Below are 17207 nucleotides of genomic sequence, written 5' to 3'. Positions count from 1 at the left end.
TGAGAGATGCTGTGCGACACATTCTAAGTCCAGTAGCTGAAAGTGAATTACAGACTGGAATTTGTGTTTAGTTATCCCGGGTGTGTTACTGATATCTGCCCTGGATCCTAAGGCTAGCAGAGGCACTCTGGAAGGGTATGGGGAGATGGGAGTTGTCCGTAAGAGTAACCAATGTTATGAGAACTGAAATAATCTAGAGTTCGAAAGGAGAAAAGGCCCAAAAATAGAAGAGTTGGTAACAGGACATCAATTAGTCTATAGTTATCTTGGAGAAATTAAGGACCCAATAAAGTGTGTGTTTGAAACAACATTAATTCGTTTGAAAGTTATCAGAATATTAACCACGATAACTGGGCTGGAGTTTATTAACGTCAGCAGAAATAAGCCCCTTCTGTCAGAAGGTACATAGTTCAGACCTGGATGTGATTAACAGCAGCAATAACATCAGAATCCATAGAAAGATAGAAGCAGGAGTAAGCCATTTGGCCCTTCAAGCCTGCTCCGCCATTCATTATGATCATCCAACTCAGTAGCCTGTTCCCGCTTTCACCCCATACCCTTTGATCCCTTTAAACCCAAGAGCTATATCTAACTCCTTTTTGAAAACATTCAGTGTTTTGGCCTCAACTGCTTTCTGTGGTAGCGAATTCCACAGGCTCACCACACTCTGGGTGAAGAAATTTCTCCTCATCTCAGTCCTGAAAGGTTTACCACGTATCCTTAGACTATGACCCCCGGTTCTGGACTCCCCCACCATCAGGAACATTCTTCCTGCATCTACCCTGTCAAGTTCTGTTAGAATTTTATAGGTTTCTATGAGATCCCCCCTCACTCTTCTGAACTCCAGTGAATATCATCCTAACCGACTCAATCTCTCCTCATACGTCAGTCCCACCATCCCAGGAATCAGGCTGGTAAACCTTCGCTGCACTCCCTCTATAGCAAGAACATCCTTCCTCAGATAAGGAGATCAAAACTTCACACAATATTCCAGGTGTGGCCTCACCAAGTCCCTGTATAATTGCAGCAAGACATCCCTACTCCTGTACTCGAATCCTCTCGCTATGAAGGCCAACATACCATTTGCCTTTTTTACCGCCTGTTGCACCTGCATGCTTACCTTCAGCGACTGGTGTACGAGAACACCCAGGTCTCACTGCATATTCCCCTCTCTCTGTTTATAGCCGTTCAGATAATAATCTGCCTTCCTGTTTTTGCTACCAAAGTGCGTAACCTCACATTTATCCACATTATACTGCATCTGCCAGGCATTAGCCCACTCACTCAACTTATCCAAATTACCCTGAAGCCTCTCTGCATCCTCCTCACAACTCACCCTCCCACCCAGTTTTGTGTCATCTGCAAATTTGGAGATATTACATTTACTTCCTTCATCTAAATCATTAATGTATATTGTGACTAGCTGGGGTCCTAGCACCGATCCCTGCAGTACCCCACTAGTTAGCGCCTGCCATTCCGAAAAAGACCCATTTATCCCTAATCTTTGTTTCCTGTCCGCCAACCAATTTTCTATCCATCGCAATACACTACCCCCAATCCCATGCGCTTTAATTTTACATGCTAATCTCTTATGTGGGACTTTGTCCAATCCCTGCTGTCACTTGTGAACTCGCTGGTGTTTCAGCAGGTGGGATGACTGAGTGAATTCCTTCCCACACACAGAGCAAATGATCGGCCTGTCCCGAGTGGGTGCGTTGGTGTTTTGGCAGATCCTTTTTTAAAGCCCTTCTCACAGTCCGAACATGTAAACAGTTTCTGATCAGTGTGAATAAGTTGATGTTCAGTGAGGTGGGATGACTGAGTGAATCCCTACTGTAAGAGTTCTGGGTCTTATTAACTCTAACTATGTGAGTCTTTACATAATTAATATTAATTTGTCCTTTTGAAACTATAACCATGCAGGCAATAAGAGATAATCTGGAGTTGTAATACCAGGAAATATTTATTAAGTAACAAAAATATTAGTTATCAAAAGTTAGGCAGCGACTTCACTGGCACAATGCAAGTCTTGCCTCCTGATTCAGCCTTGGGCACAAGTTGACAAGTGGTCTCCTCTCTCTCTCACTTTGGGTATGCAGTCTCCAACTTCACACAGTGTTGCTGGCAGCTAGTCTTTTTAACCCTTTCTGGTGCACTGCCCATACTCATGATCAGTGGTGTTCCCAGCCTGTGATTGGTTCAGGCAGTGTGATCAGCCTCTGATAGGGTTCTTTAGAATGCCAGTCACTGGCGGATGTCATTTCTTGAATGGTTCCCCTCAGGTGTCAGTCACCTGCGGAACAGAACCCCTCATTACAGCATTTTTTGTCCTTTCATTAAATTTAATGGTTTTCTAATAAGATTCTATGGCGCCATGTGATACGCAGTACCCATCAGTTACACAATAGCACATTACACAGCCTCAACTTTAATACAGAAATTATAAAACTACTTCATACATAAAATGTACACAGGACATGTATGAAACCAGCGTATAAAGACAATCAGTGTGTAAAGATGAGGGAGAAAGATACACTTATGAAATACAGCTGGATACACTCACTGAATGCAGGCTGATAAGTAACAAGAGCAAAAGGGAAAAGACTACAAAACTAATTACAGAACTTAATTCTTAAACTTAGAGCCAAAGTAATGCATAGGCTATTCTATAATTCGAAAGAAAATAACTGCTTTTTAAGGAATTACTGTGCAATTAACAAGTGAATGCTTTATTAAAAGAACTAACTAATTTAAAACACAGAACTCAAGGCTGAAGGCTCTGACAGTTTTATGTATCAGGTATAGCTGATACATTTTAATGGTTAGGGAGTTTGTGTCTGGACACAGCTCCAGACACTGGACTATTCAACCTTGACTGTCTTCACTGCAATAACTCTGTGATTAAACCACAAACTGTAGTTTTACACGTAGGCCTCGGCCATGTGGTCTGTTTCACCTGTCAGATAAGAATGTAGCTACATCTTCACAGATAAAGATGCAGTGACATGGGAACAGTGTCCAACATTGATTACAATTAAGTAGAACATATTAGGTCAATCAATTAATATAATTTGATTACTCAAGTATTACAAATAACTGTACTACAAGCTTTTTAAACAAGATTTTTACTACAAACTGAGCAGGACTGACCTCACTTGCCTTCACTCAGACAGATCCAATCAGAGCCAAAGAATCTCTAGCAATGGCTTCTCTTCTCACCCCATTACCTTTGGAGTCTCCCAAGGATCTATTGATGGCCCCTTCTATCCCTCATCTATCTGCTACCCTGTGGTGCCATCATCCGAAGACATGACATCATGTTCCACATGTACACTGATGACATCCATCTCTACCTCAGCACCACCTGTCTTGACCCCTCCAGTGCTTCTGTGTTGTCAGCCTGCTTATATATTCTAATGCTGTTCTGTCTGACCTCCACCCTGCTTAAACTTGAGTTCATCCAAACTCTGCTGCCTTTTACCCCAACCACCACAAAGTCCCACTCATCCATCATTACTGTGCTCACTGACCTGCAATGGCTCCAGGTCCACCAATGCCTCCATTTTAAAATTCTCATCTTGGGTTCAAATCCCTTCAAGGCCTCACCCCTCCCTATATCTGTGACCTCCTCCAGCTATATAACCCTCAGAGAACTCTACATTCCTCCCACTCTGGCCTCTTACACTCTCACTCTCTGTCCCATTGGCTCTGCCTTCAGTCATTGGCCCTGAGCTCTGGAATTCCCTCCCTATATCTCTCTGCCAGTCCACATCTCTCTTCCTTTAAGACCTCCTTAAAAACCAACATCTTTGACCAAGCTTTAAGTCAGCCCTCCTAATAACCCTTTCTTCAGCTCAGTGTCAATTTTTGTCTGATTTGTCAGTTTAAGCTTCTGAGATGCACTTTGGATCACTTTCCTACCTTGAAGATGCAATGTAGATGACAGTTGTTTTTAAAATCACATTACAACAGTCTGGGGAAGCTGGTATTAAAATAATATCTGGGTACACGGAGTTAGGTTGCAGATCAGACATAATCTCATTGAATGGCAGAACAGACTCAAGGGGTTAAATGGCTGACTCCTGTTCACACGTCCCTAATAAACATGGAGTCAAACACAGCTGATGAATGGAAAGTCATGGAAGAACTGGGGAGGAGGCCGTGCAACAGGAAACCAGCACTTGAGCAGAATTAAAGACTGGGGGACGTCTGGGGAGAAATTTGAGAGGATCTGGAGTAGATTGTTCAGCCCATCGAACCTGCTGCATCATTCAATTATATCCTGGCTTATCAATTAATTATCAACAGAAACAAACCCCAACTATCAGAATGAACATTGTTCAGTCCTGGATGTTATTAACAGCAGAATCCAACGCCTGTAGTCACTTGTGAACTCGCTGGTGTTTCAGCAGGTGGGATGACTGAATGAATCCCTTCCCACATACGGGACAGGTGAACGGCCTCTCTCCTGTGTGAACTCGCTGGTGCCTCAGCAGGTGGGATAACTGAATAAATCCCTTCCCACACTCAGAGCAGGTGAACAGCCCCTCCCCAGTGTGAACTCGCTGGTGTCTCAGCAGGTGGGATGACTGAATGAATCCCTTCCCACACTCAGAGCAGGTAAACGGTCTCTGCCATGTGTGAACTCGCTGGTGTATCAGCAGGTGGGATGACTGAATGAATCCCTTCCCACACACGGAACAAGTGAACAGCCTCTCCCCAGTGTGAACTTGCTGGTGTCTCAGCAGGTATGATGAATCAATGAATCCCTTCCCACACATGGAGCAGGTGAACGGCCTCTCCCCACTGTGAACTCGCTGGTGTATCAGCAGATTGGATGACTGAATAAATTCCTTCCCACACTCGGAGCAGGTGAATGGCCTCTCCCCAGTGTGAACTCGTTGGTGTCTCAACAGGTTGGATGAATTCCTGAATCCCTTCTCACACACGGAGCAGGTGAACGGCCTCTCCCCTGTGTGACTGTGCCGATGAGTCTCCAGCTGGGATGGGCAACTGAATCCCTTCCCACAGTCCCCACATTTCCACGGTTTCTCCGTGGTGTGGGTGTCCTTGTGCCTCTCCAGGTTGGATGATCAGTTGAAGCCTCATCCACACACAGAACACGTGTACAGTTTCCCCCCGCTGTGAATGGGGTGATGTTTTTTCAGGCTGTGTAACTGGTTAAAGCTCTTTCCACAGTCAGTGCACTGGAACACTCTCACTCGGGTGTGTGTGTATCTCGGTGCTTTTCCGGTCACACTGAAATCTCTTCCCACAGACAGAAAAGACAAACATTTCTCCTTCCACATTCAAGGCCGATGATATTCAGATCCTGATGAATCGAGTGACTCTGTCAAATCTTCACATGATGTTTGGTCTAACTTTCTTAACTGCAAACTATTTCCTTAACATCCTGGAAAAGGAGTTTACAAAAGTTATCACTGTCAATACAGGATAGAAAGTCTGAACAGACAATTCTAGTTTCTATGGAAATTTTTTTCCTCTCTCGTTCCCCCAAAGCTGTAAATCCCCACAGTGGCGCAGTGGTTAGCACCGCAGTCTCACAGCTCCAGCAGCCCGGGTTCAATTCTGGGTACTGCCTGTGTGGAGTTTGTAAGTTCTCCCTGTGTCTGCGTGGGTTTCCTCCGGGTGCTCTGGTTTCCTCCCATTTGCCAAAGACTTGCAGGTTGATAGGTAAATTGACCATTAGCAATTGCCCCTAGTATAGGTAGGTGGTAGGGAAATATAGGGACAGGTGGGGATGTGGTAGGAGTATGGGATTAGTATAAATGGGTGGTTGATGGTCGGCATAGACTCGGTGGGCCGAAGGGCCTGTTTCAGTGCTGTATCTCTAAACATAAACATACTCTCCCTCCCCCCTGTGCTGAAATCCAAACCCATCTGCACCATCTCTTTTCCTCCACTGCCAGTTTTCTCTCTCCCTCTACCCTGGCTGGGTTCAGTTCTCCAGCCCGTGTAGGTACACCCACAGTGCTGTCAGGGAAGGATTTCCAGGATTTTGACGCAGTGACACTGAAGGAATGGCGATATAATTCCAAGTCAGGATGGTAACACTCTGTCTCGAGCTCCTGTCTTACTGCCTGTTTACAGTAATTATCAACCAGGTTTTCTCACACCCATTGCCTCCCCCTCAAAGGCTGTGACATTAAAATCCCCGTGTTTCAGGTGGCGCCAGTCAGAGTGGTGTTCTCCCCAGGAGAGAGGCCTGCCGGCTGCCGCCTCCCACTCGAGCCCCAGGCTCTCTCCGCGGCCTTGCTCCTGGCCGCTCACCTGCTGCTCCTGCACAGCTCGAGCTCGATGGCCCACCTGTGCCGGCGCGCGCCGTTACCAAGCCCCGCCCCCGCAGCCATGGCGACGCCAGCGACCGTTAACTGTCTCCCTTCAAACTTCTCGATGCGGAAACAAACATCCTCCGCGCGCCCCCAACATCCGCCACTCGTAATTTGCGCACGCACACCTGCCTACGGTCGGAGCTAAAACGTCAGACGTCCAAGGGTTTTGATAACCCCGCCCCATTGTCGCCATCTTTGTTAGGGACAAAACTCCTCCAACGCAATTTAGCCAGGCGAAATGAAGCACCACTGCCCCATAGAAAGATGGACGCAACTCCCCATAATAACATTTCACAAAATGGTTTGTTTTGTAAAAAAAGTATTTATCTTCTGCAGGCTGGGATGTAAATTATTTTCCGTTTCACATGGGCAAAATATTATGCGGTATATTTCAATTTTAGTGTTGGTTTATTGGGACCCAGCATTCCGCGCGGGTGAATCTGCCCCATTCACACGACAGGAGTTCAGTGTGCATGCGCAGTGTCATTTTGTTCGGAGTGTTGGAGACGCTGTTGCAGCGGGTGAGAGTCGGAGTGAGGCGGAATAGGCGGCTCGGGAGGTGGGAGGAGGGAGGAGATTGTGGGCGCAGGGGAGGAATTGGAACCGTGAGTGGGCTGGGAAGCTTCATAAACACCCGGGGTAGGCCACAGGCCCCGGGTTTACCACGCGGTGACAGACCCGGGGGAGCGGGGTCACTGGCCGCCATCCTGCACAAGTCTTGGTGAGGGACAGTGATGGATTCAATAAACTGAGAGATTACAGCGATTGGGAAAGATTGAACAGGCTGGAGCTTTTATATTCCGAAAACAGAAGACTTAGCGGTGACATGATAGAGCTCTTTAAAATTATCAATGGGTTGGACAGAGTAGATGTGGAGAGAATGTTTCCACTTGTGAGTGAATCCAAATCCAGTGGCCGTGAATACAGTTACTGATAAATCCAATAGGGAAATAAGGAGAGATTTCTTTACTCACAGAGTGGGTCGAATGTGGAAGGGGTTGAGGCAAATAAGTTGAGATGCTTTCAAAAGGAAACTAGATGAAAACATGAGAACAAAGGGAATAAAACGGTCTACTGAAAGGCTGAAATGAGATTGATGGAATGGGAGCAAACATACGAATTAGGAGCAGCAGTAGGTCATTTGGCCCCTTCGAGCCTGCTCTGTCATTTAATAAGATCATGGCTGATCTGATTGAGGCCTCGACTCCACTTTCCCGTCTACTCCCGATATCCTTTGACTCCCTTGTTTGTCAAGAACTTATCTACCTCTGCTTTATAAATATTCAATGACCTTGGCTGCACCGCGGATTGGGGAAGAGAGTTCCAAGGACTCTCAACCCTCTGAGAGAAAATATTTCTCCTCATCTTTGTCTTAAATGGGTGACCCTTTATTTTTAAACTGTGTCCCCTAGTTCTAGTCTCTCCCACAAGGGGAAGCATCCACCCTGTCAAGTCCCCTCAGGATCTGATATGTTTCAATAAGATCACCTCTCATTCTTCTAAACTCCAATGCATACAGACTCAATTTGTCCAACCTTTCCAGGTAAGATACCCCCTCCCCCCGCACGCCCATCCCAGGTATCATTCTCTAAAATGCCTCTAATGCATTTATGCCCTTTATCAATAAGGAGATCAAACCAATACACAGTAGTTCATATGCAGTCTCACCAATACCCTACACAACTGTAGCAAAACATCGCGACTTTTAAATTTAATTCCCCTTGCAATAAATGATTACATTCCATTTGCCTTCCTACTAACTTGCTGCATCTGCATACTAACCTTTTGTGATTAAGGGCGGCACAGTGGCGCAGTGGTTAGCACCGCAGCCTCACAGCTCCAGGGACCCGGGTTCGATTCTGGGTACTGCCTGTGTGGAGTTTGCAAGTTCTCCCTGTGTCTGCGTGGGTTTTCTCCGGGTGCTCCGGTTTCCTCCCACAAGCCAAAAGACTTGCAGGTTGATAGGTAAATTGGCCATTATAAATTGTCACTAGTATAGGTAGGTGGTAGGGAAATATAGGAACAGGTGGGGATGTTTGGTAGGAATATGGGGTTAGTGTAGGATTAGTATAAATGGGTGGCTGATGTTCGGCACAGACTCGGTGGGCCGAAGGGCCTGTTTCAGTGCTGTATCTCTAATCAATGTACCAGGACACCCAGATCCCTCTGTACCTCCGAGTTCTGCAATCTCTCTCCATTTAAATAATAATGCTACTTTACTATTCTTCCTACCGAAGTTCACATTTTCCCACATTATACTCCATTTGCCAAATTTTTCCCCACTCCCTTAACCTATCTGTATCACTTTGCAGACTCCTTGCCCTCGTCACAACTCAGTCCCTTCATGAGGTGTATAAGAACTAGCACAGACCAGTTGGACTGCATGGCATTTACTGTGTATTCTATATTATCTTTTACAGGAATTAGTAGAGGAGGATTTGCAGACAAGAAACAAACCAAACATCTTGCAAGATCTGACTCGATTCATCGGAACCTGAATATCATTAGCCTCTGAATGTGGAAGGAGAAATGTTTGTCTATTCTGTCTGTGGGAAAAGAATGAAAAGCACTGAAACACGCACACCCGAGTGAGTGTTCCAGTGCACTGACTGTGGAAAAAGCTTTAACCAGTTCCACAGCCTGAAAAAACATCACAGCAGGGAGAAACTGTACATTTGTTCTGTGTGTGGTTGAGGCTTCAACTGATTGTTCAACCTGGAGAGACACAAGATCACCTGCACCATGGAGAAACCATGGAAATGTGGGGACTGTGGAAAGGGATACAGTTGCCCATCCCAGCTGGAAACCCATCGACGTACTCACACCGGGGAGAGGCCATTCATCTGCTCTGAGTGTGGGAAGGGATTCACTCAGTCATCACATCTTCTGAGGCACCAGCGAGGTCACACTCGGGAGAGGCCATTTACCTGCTCTGTGTGTGGGCAAGATTGCAGGGATTCATCCGAGCTCCTGAGACACCAGCAAGTTCACATAGGGGAGAGGCCATTCACCTGCTCCTTCTGTGGGAAGGGATTCCCTAATCCATCCACCCTGCGGAGACACCAACTTGCTCACACAGATAAGAGAACTTTTGAATGTTCTGAATGTGAGAAGAGATTTAAAAGTAAAAACGAACTGCTGAAACACCAATATACTCACACTGGGGAAAGGCCGTTTCCCTGCTCTGAGTGTGGGAAGAGATTCACTCGGTCGTCCCACCTTCTGAGACACCAGCAAATTCACATTGGGGAGAGGCCGTTCACCTGCTCTGAATGTGGGAAGGGATTCACTCGGTCGTCCCACCTCACAGGCCACCAACTTGTTCACACTGCTAAGAGACCTTTTAAATGTTTTGGCTGTGAGAAGAGATTTAAAAGTAAATGCAATCTGTTGACACACCAGCGAGTTCACACCGGGTGAGGCCGTTCACCTGCTCTGTGTGTGGGAAGGGATTTGCCAATTCAGAGAAACTGCAGAGGTACCAGCGAGTTCACGTGTGACTGCAGAACCCTTATTGTCACTATCCCTTGTTATTTAACTTTATCCCCTAGATCTGATTGATTAATTGAACACAAAGGGTCAGAGGGACCTTGGTGTACTTGTCCATGGATCACTGAAGGCAGCATCACAGGTAGATAAGGTGGTTAGGAAGGCATATGGGATTTTTTATCCTTTATTAGGCCTTTATTAGCTGAGGCATAGACTATAAGAGCTATTTAGGCCACAGCTGGAGTACTGTGTACTGTTCTGGTCGCCACGCTAAAGGGAGGATTAGAATTAGAATTAGAATATTACAGCGCAGTACAGGCCCTTCGGCCCTCGATGTTGCGCCGATCATCTGACCTACACTATTCCATTTACATCCATATGTCTATCCAATGACCACTTAAATGCCCTTAAAGTTGGCGAGTCTACTACTGTTGCAGGCAGGGCGTTCCACGCCCCTACTACTCTCTGCGTAAAGAAACTACCTCTGACATCTGTCCTATATCTTTCACCCCTCAACTTAAAGCTATGTCCCCTCGTGTTTGCCATCCTCATCCGAGGAAAAAGACTCTCACTATCCACCCTATCTAACCCTCTGATTATCTTGTATGTCTCTATTAAGTCACCTCTCCTCCTCCTTCTCTCTAACGAAAACAACCCCAAGTCCCTCAGCCTTTCCTCGTAAGACCTTCCTTCCATACCAGGCAACATCCTAGTAAATCTCCTCTGCACCCTTTCCAAAGCTTCGACATCCTTCCTATAATGCGGTGACCAGAACTGCACGCAATACTCCAGGTGCGGCCTCACCAGAGTTTTGTACAGCTGCATCATGACCCCGTGGCTCTGAAACTCGATCCCCCTACTAATAAAGGCTAACACACCATATGCCTTCTTAACAGCCCTATTAACCTGGGTAGCAACTTTCAGGGATTTATGTACCTGGATACCAAGATCTCTCTGCTCATCTACACTACCAAGAATCTTCCCATTAGCCCAGTACTCTGCATTGCTGTTACTCCTTCCAAAGTGAATCACCTCACACTTCTCCGCATTAAACTCCATTTGCCATCTCTCAGCCCAGCTCTGCAGCCTATCTATGTCCCTCTGTACCCTACAACACCCTTCGACACTATCCACAACTCCACCGACCTTCGTGTCATCCGCAAATTTACTAACCCACCCTTCTGCACCCTCATCCAGGTCGTTTATAAAAATGACAAACAGCAGTGGCCCCAAAACAGAACCTTGCGGTACACCACTAGTAACTAAACTCCAGGATGAACATTTGCCATCAACCACCACCCTCTGTCTTCTTTCAGCTAGCCAATTTCTGATCCAAAGCTCTAAATCACCTTCAACCCCATACTTGCGTATTTTCTGCAATAGCCTACCGTGGGGAACCTTATCAAACGCCTTACTGAAATCCATATACACCACATCCACGGCTTTACCCTCATCCACCTGTTTGGTCACCTTCTCGAAAAACTCAATAAGGTTTGTGAGGCACGACCTACCTTTCACAAAACCGTGCTGACTATCGCAAATGAACTTATTCTTTTCAAGGTGATTATAAATCCTGTCTCTTATAACCTTTTCCAACATTTTACCCACAACCGAAGTAAGGCTCACAGGTCTATAATTACCAGGGCTGTCTCTACTCCCCTTCTTGAACAAGGGGACAACATTTGCTATCCTCCAGTCCTCCGGCACTACTCCTGTCGACAATGACGACTTAAAGATCAACAACAACGGCTCTGCAATCTCCTCCCTGGCTTCCCAGAGAATCCTAGGATAAATCCCATCTGGCCCAGGGGACTTATCTATTTTCACTCTTTCCAAAATTGCTAACACCTCCTCCTTGTGAATCTCAATCCCATCTAGCCTAGTAGGCTGTATCTCAGTAATCTCCTCGGCAACATTTTCTTTCTCTACTGTAAATACTGACGAAAAATATTCATTTAACTCTTCCCCTATCTCCTCTGATTCCGCACACAACTTCCCACTACTATCCTTGATTGGCCCTGTTCTAACTCTTATCATTCGTTTATTCCTGATATACCTATAGAAAGCCTTAGGGTTTTCTTTGATCCTATCCGCCAATGACTTCTCGTGTCCTCTCCTTGCTCTTCTTAACCCTCCCTTTAGATCCTTCCTGGCTAGCTTGTAACTCTCAAGCGCCCTAACTGAGCCTTCACGTCTCATCCTAACATAAGCCGCCCTCTTCCTCTTGACAAGCGCTTCAACTTCTTGAGTAAACCACGGCTCCCTTGCTCGACAACTTCCTCCCTGCCTGACAGGTACATACTTATCAAGGACACGCATTAGCTGCTCCTTGAATAAGCTCCACATTTCGTTTGTGCCCATCCCCTGCAGTTTCCTTCCCCATCCTACACATCCTAAATCTTGCCTAATCGCGTCATAATTTCCTTTCCCCCAGCTATAATTCTTGCCCTGCGGTATATACCTGTCCCTGCCCATCGCTAAGGTAAACCTAACCGAATTGTGATCACTATCGCCAAAGTGCTCACCTACATCTAAATCGAACACCTGGCCGGGTTCATTACCCAGTACCAAATCCAATGTGGCATCGCCCCTGGTTGGCCTGTCCACATACTGTGTCAGAAAACCCTCCTGCACACACTGGACAAAAACAGACCCATCTAAAGTACTCGAAACATAGTATTTCCAGTCAATATTTGGAAAGTTAAAGTCCCCCATAACCACTACCCTGTTACTCTCGCTCCTGTCGAGAATCATCTTCGCTATCCTTTCCTCTACATCTCTGGAACTATTCGGAGGTCTATAGAAAACTCCCAACAGGGTGACCTCTCCTCTCCTGTTTCTAACCTCGGCCCATACTACCTCAGTAGACGAGTCCTCAAACGTCCTTTCTGCCGCTGTAATACTTTCCTTGATTAACAATGCCACACCCCCCCCTCTTTTACCCTCTTCTCTGTTCTTTCTGAAACATCTAAATCCCGGAACCTGCAACATCCATTCCTGCCCCTGCTCTACCCATGTCTCCGAAATGGCCACAACATCAGGATCCCAGGTACCAACCCATGCTGCAAGCTCACCCACCTTATTCCGGATGCTCCTGGCGTTGAAGTAGATTGCACTGGAGAGGGTGTAGAAGAGATTCACCAGGATGTTGCCTGGGCTGGAGCATTTCAGCTATGAAGAGAGACTGGATAGGCTAGGGTTATTTTCCTTAGAGCAGAGAAGGCTGAGGGGGGGACCTGATTGGGGTATACAAAATTATGAGGGCATTGATAGGTTAGATAGGAAGAAACTTTTTCCCTTAGCGGAGGGATCAGTTACCAGGGGGCATAGATTTAAGGTAAGGGGCAGGAGGTTTAGAGGGGATTTGGGGAAAAAAATTTTCACCCAGAGGGTGGTTGGAATCTGGAACACACTTCCTGAAGTGGTGGTAGAGGCAGGAACCCTCACAACATTTAAGAAGTATTTAGATGAGCACTTGAAACACCATAGCATGCAAGGCTATGGGGCAAGTGCTGGAAAATGGGATTAGAATAGATGGATGCTTGATGCCCGGCACAGACACGATGGGCCGAAGGGCCTGTTACTATGCTGTATAATTCAATGACTCTATGGCTTTAGTTTATGCTAATTAATTGATCTGGTCTTACTCTATATGATTAATGAGGTGACCAGATCTGTACACAGTTCTCTAGCTGTGGGGAAGGTCTAACTAGTGTTGTATACAGTTCTAGCATAGTCTCCTTGCTTTTATACTTTGGAACTTGACTAATAAAGGAATGTAACCTTCAGCTAATTCCTGACCAGCTTATCTAACTGCCCAGCTGCCTTCAGGTATCTATTGACATGCACTCCAAGGTCCTTCTGTTGTTCGACATTTTGGAGGATTCTACATTCTCGGTGCATTCCCTTGCCTTGTCTGCCCTCCCCAAATGCATTACCTCGCACTTCTCCGAGTTGAATTCCATTTGCCTCTTTTCTGCCCACCTGAACTGATATCTCCCTGGAGTCTGCAGCTTTCTTCCTCACGGTCAACCGCACAACCAATTTTTGTATCATCTGCAAATGTCTTAATCATGGTCCCCTACACTTAACTCTAAATCATTGATATACACCACAAAGAGTCAGTGCCCTACTACTGAGACCTGTGGAACTCCAAATGGAAACAGGCTTTTAGACATGACTCTGCCCTGGAGTAACAGCAGCAATAAAAGAGGCTTTTAAAAAAATTTCTTTCATGGGTTGTGGGCATCACTGACAAGGCAACATTTGTTGCCCATCCCCAATTGCCTTTGACGATTGAGTGGCTTGCTAAGCTATTTCAGAGGGCAGTTAAGAGCCTACCACATTGTGGGTCTGGAGTCACACGTAGGCCAGACCAAGTAAGGACAGGAGAGTTCCTTCCCTAAAGGACATTAGTGAACCAGGTTGGTTTTTATGATGATCAATGATAATTTCATGGCACCATTACTGAGACGAGTTTTCGATTCCAGATTTTTATTAATTAATTGTATTTAAATTCCACCAGCTGCCATGAAATGGCAGGTTTAAGTTTCCAGTCTGAAAATGACTTGTCGGAATTATTCTACGAAGACTCAACATCTTTGTGTGACAGTGCTGAGTCAACCATTTTAAGAGTTTAAAAAATAGACACGTTTAAGATAATTAGATTAAAATCTGCATTAAGATAGCAGATAGAGGAGTTCACAGGAACCTGTTAACTGCTGGTACAATTATGCAACAGACATCTCTTCAGACTGTCACAAAAGTTGTCTGTGTGCCTTTAAGACTGAGAAAAATGATTTCTCTGTGAACAGTGAATGCTGAACTGTGTGGGGCAATTGCAAGGCAATCTGTTTTTCCAAGCCACTCAGCAGAGAGAAATGACTGTCACATAACTGGTGGCTTGGGAGTTTTTAGTTTCTCTTTTGCAAGAAAAAAAAGTCATAGGAACCTGTTTTTGGAAACCAGAGAAAGGGACCTCTCTGAAAGAAAGTAAAAGACCAGTTGCTGCTGGAAACCTGGGGTTTGCAGACCAGACAAAGAACTCTCCCTGAGTGGAATGCTTGTCTCTTTTGTGTAAAAAAGGAATGTTACATTTGGTTTTGACCTGCCTAAAGAGAGTTGAGAAGACCCCTGGAGAGAGAAAAGACCCAGGAAGAGGAGTTGCTACACTCTGTGGAGAATCACTGCTTTGGAGAAAGGATCCTTTGCTGATAGGAAACCTTAAGGGTGGAATGATTCCTGTTTTCTCCCATCTCTGGAAACTCTCTGCCTCACAAAGGTGAGTCCTGTTGCCTTTCTGTGTGTTTGAAAGATCCTGAAACCTGAGGAAAGTTTCTTCTGCTGGACTGGTATATAGAAATCAAAGTAGACCTGTTGCTACAACCTTTTGCCAGGAGATCTACGCGAAGCCTGCTGCAGACAAATTGCCTTGAATGCCGACCCACCACAGAGTGTTCATTAATTTCACCTTTGGCATTTGACTATTCGACTCTGGGACACCTCACCAAATCAGAACTAACCCACTAGGATTTACAACCCAGTTATTTTATTGTTCCTAAGAAAGAGCTTTAATTTAAAACATCATTTTAAAACCAGTTAACCATTGGGTTTTGAATGTATGTGTATGCATGAGGGTTAGGAAGAATAAGAAGTTATAAAATCTGTTCAGACGTATAGGTTTATCTCATTATCGTTTAAAATTGGTTTATGAATAAATAGTTAATTTTTTGTTGTTTAAAGAAACCTGGTTTGGTGTGCTTTATTCTGGGGAATAAATACAATGCTTAATTTGGCTAATTCTCTGGTAGGTGGGAAACTTTACTAATATGTTAGGGCGGCACAGTGGCGCAGTGGTTAGCACCGCAGCCTCACAGCCCCAGGGACCCGGGTTCGATTCCGGGTACTGCCTGTGTGGAGTTTGCAAGTTCTCCCTGTGTCTGCGTGGGTTTTCTCCGGGTGCTCCGGTTTCCTCCCACAAGCCAAAAGACTTGCAGGTTGATAGGTAAATTGGCCATTATAAATTGTCACTAGTATAGGTAGGTGGTAGGGAAATATAGGGACAGGTGGGGATGTTTGGTAGGAATATGGGATTAGTGTAGGATTAGTATAAATGGGTGGTTGATGTTCGGCACAGACTCGGTGGGCCGAAGGGCCTGTTTCAGTGCTGTATCTCTAATCTAATCTAAATGTTGTGACCTGTGGAGCAGTGGGACTGAATTAACTGTGCATTACTCCCGCTTTGGTCATAACATATGAATTGGGGGTCTCTTGTTGGGGTCGTTTCGAACACTTAATTACTTTAATTGTGAGGGGAGTAACAATGTGAAAGAAAAATAAAGAACCAGGTTTCTCGTATAGGGTAAAGGCTATACTATCGGAATAGCATTAGCAGTTCCAGCAGGGTTTCTGGAAAAGGAGAATGTGTCCCTCACTGACTTGAAAACATTAATCAAGTATAAATTGATAGAATTGGTGGCAAAGTTGGTGTTAGAATTGAAATCAGGTGCCAAAAAAGCAGTGATAATTGACGGAATAATCCAAAATCTGAAATTGGAAGAAGAAGATAGTAAGTCAGAGAGTGATGCAGTGGAATTGGCTAGAATTCAGTTAGAAACGAAAAAACATGAGCAGGAACAAGAAATGAAAAAAACTTAGGCTTCAACAGGAAACAGAAAAAGAAATAGCAATAAGAAAACTTGAACTTCAGAGAGAAGTGAAAGAGAAGACAAGAAATTTGGATTAAAAAAGATGGAACTAAGACAAAGGGGTAGTCTTGACTCCAGGGAAAATACTGGTCAGGAAGAATCTGAATCCAGCCCAGGGCCCAGTGAAAAACTGTTTAAATTTATGCAAGCTCTCCCTAAGTTTGAGGAAAGGGACATAGAGGCCTTTTTCATTTCTTTTGAAAAGTAGTCAAACAAATGAAATGGCCAAAGGAAAGCTGGATACTGCTTATGCAAAGCATGTTGATGGGCAGAGCTCAAGAGGTTTATGCCATGCTTTCTGAAGAGGCTTCTGCAGATTATGAGATGGCAAAAAAAGCTATTCTTGCTGCGTATGAGTTAGTCCCTGAAGCTTACCAAATGAAGTTTCAGAACCTCCGGAGATTGGCTGGACAGACTTGTGTAGAATTTGAGAGGGTAAAACGAATTAATTTTGATGGTTGGATATGGGCAGTGAAGATGGAAGCCATGCCAGAGAACCTTAGACAATTGATTCTCTTGGAAGAGTTTAAAAATTCAATTCCTCCAGTAGTGAGAACTTATGTAAAGAACCAAAACCTTTCAAAAGCCAGGCAAGCAGTGGAAATTACTGATGATTTTGAGCTTGTGAATAAGTCAAAACCCTTTGTCTGTCACACCC

At 45.1% G+C, this 17207-nt stretch overlaps 2 protein-coding genes across 5 annotated transcripts; one reads left to right on the top strand and one right to left on the bottom strand.

Moving 5' to 3' along the window:
• Nucleotides 1-1944: 1944 nt before the first annotated feature.
• On the bottom strand, nucleotides 1945-6461 carry LOC137348954 (zinc finger protein 22-like). 2 transcript variants are annotated; one of them, XM_068014190.1, is made up of 2 exons: nucleotides 6292-6461; nucleotides 1945-5413 (listed from the first exon to the last, which is right to left on the bottom strand). In XM_068014190.1, the coding sequence occupies exon 2, from the start codon at nucleotides 4779-4781 to the stop codon at nucleotides 4383-4385; it is 399 nt and encodes a 132-aa protein (XP_067870291.1). In that variant the 5' UTR covers nucleotides 4782-5413; nucleotides 6292-6461; the 3' UTR covers nucleotides 1945-4382. The 2 variants fall into 2 exon arrangements, with proteins under 2 accessions (XP_067870291.1, XP_067870292.1); XM_068014191.1 differs by having other exon boundaries at nucleotides 6328-6461.
• Nucleotides 6462-6815: 354 nt separating this feature from the next.
• LOC137348475 (zinc finger protein 436-like) lies at nucleotides 6816-10312 on the top strand. 3 transcript variants are annotated; one of them, XM_068013781.1, is made up of 2 exons: nucleotides 6816-6874; nucleotides 8774-10312. In XM_068013781.1, exon 2 carries the CDS (start codon nucleotides 9096-9098, stop codon nucleotides 9771-9773), a length of 678 nt encoding a protein of 225 aa, XP_067869882.1. In that variant the 5' UTR covers nucleotides 6816-6874; nucleotides 8774-9095; the 3' UTR covers nucleotides 9774-10312. The 3 variants fall into 3 exon arrangements, with proteins under 3 accessions (XP_067869882.1, XP_067869883.1, XP_067869884.1); XM_068013782.1 differs by lacking the exon at nucleotides 6816-6874 and adding an exon at nucleotides 6965-7074; XM_068013783.1 differs by lacking the exon at nucleotides 6816-6874 and adding an exon at nucleotides 7867-7896.
• The last annotated feature ends 6895 nt before the right edge of the window (nucleotides 10313-17207 follow it).

This window comes from Heterodontus francisci, chromosome 34, assembly GCF_036365525.1.
Source record: "Heterodontus francisci isolate sHetFra1 chromosome 34, sHetFra1.hap1, whole genome shotgun sequence".
NCBI classification, from domain to species: Eukaryota; Metazoa; Chordata; class Chondrichthyes; order Heterodontiformes; family Heterodontidae; genus Heterodontus; species Heterodontus francisci.
This window is presented reverse-complemented; position numbering and strand designations above follow the sequence as displayed.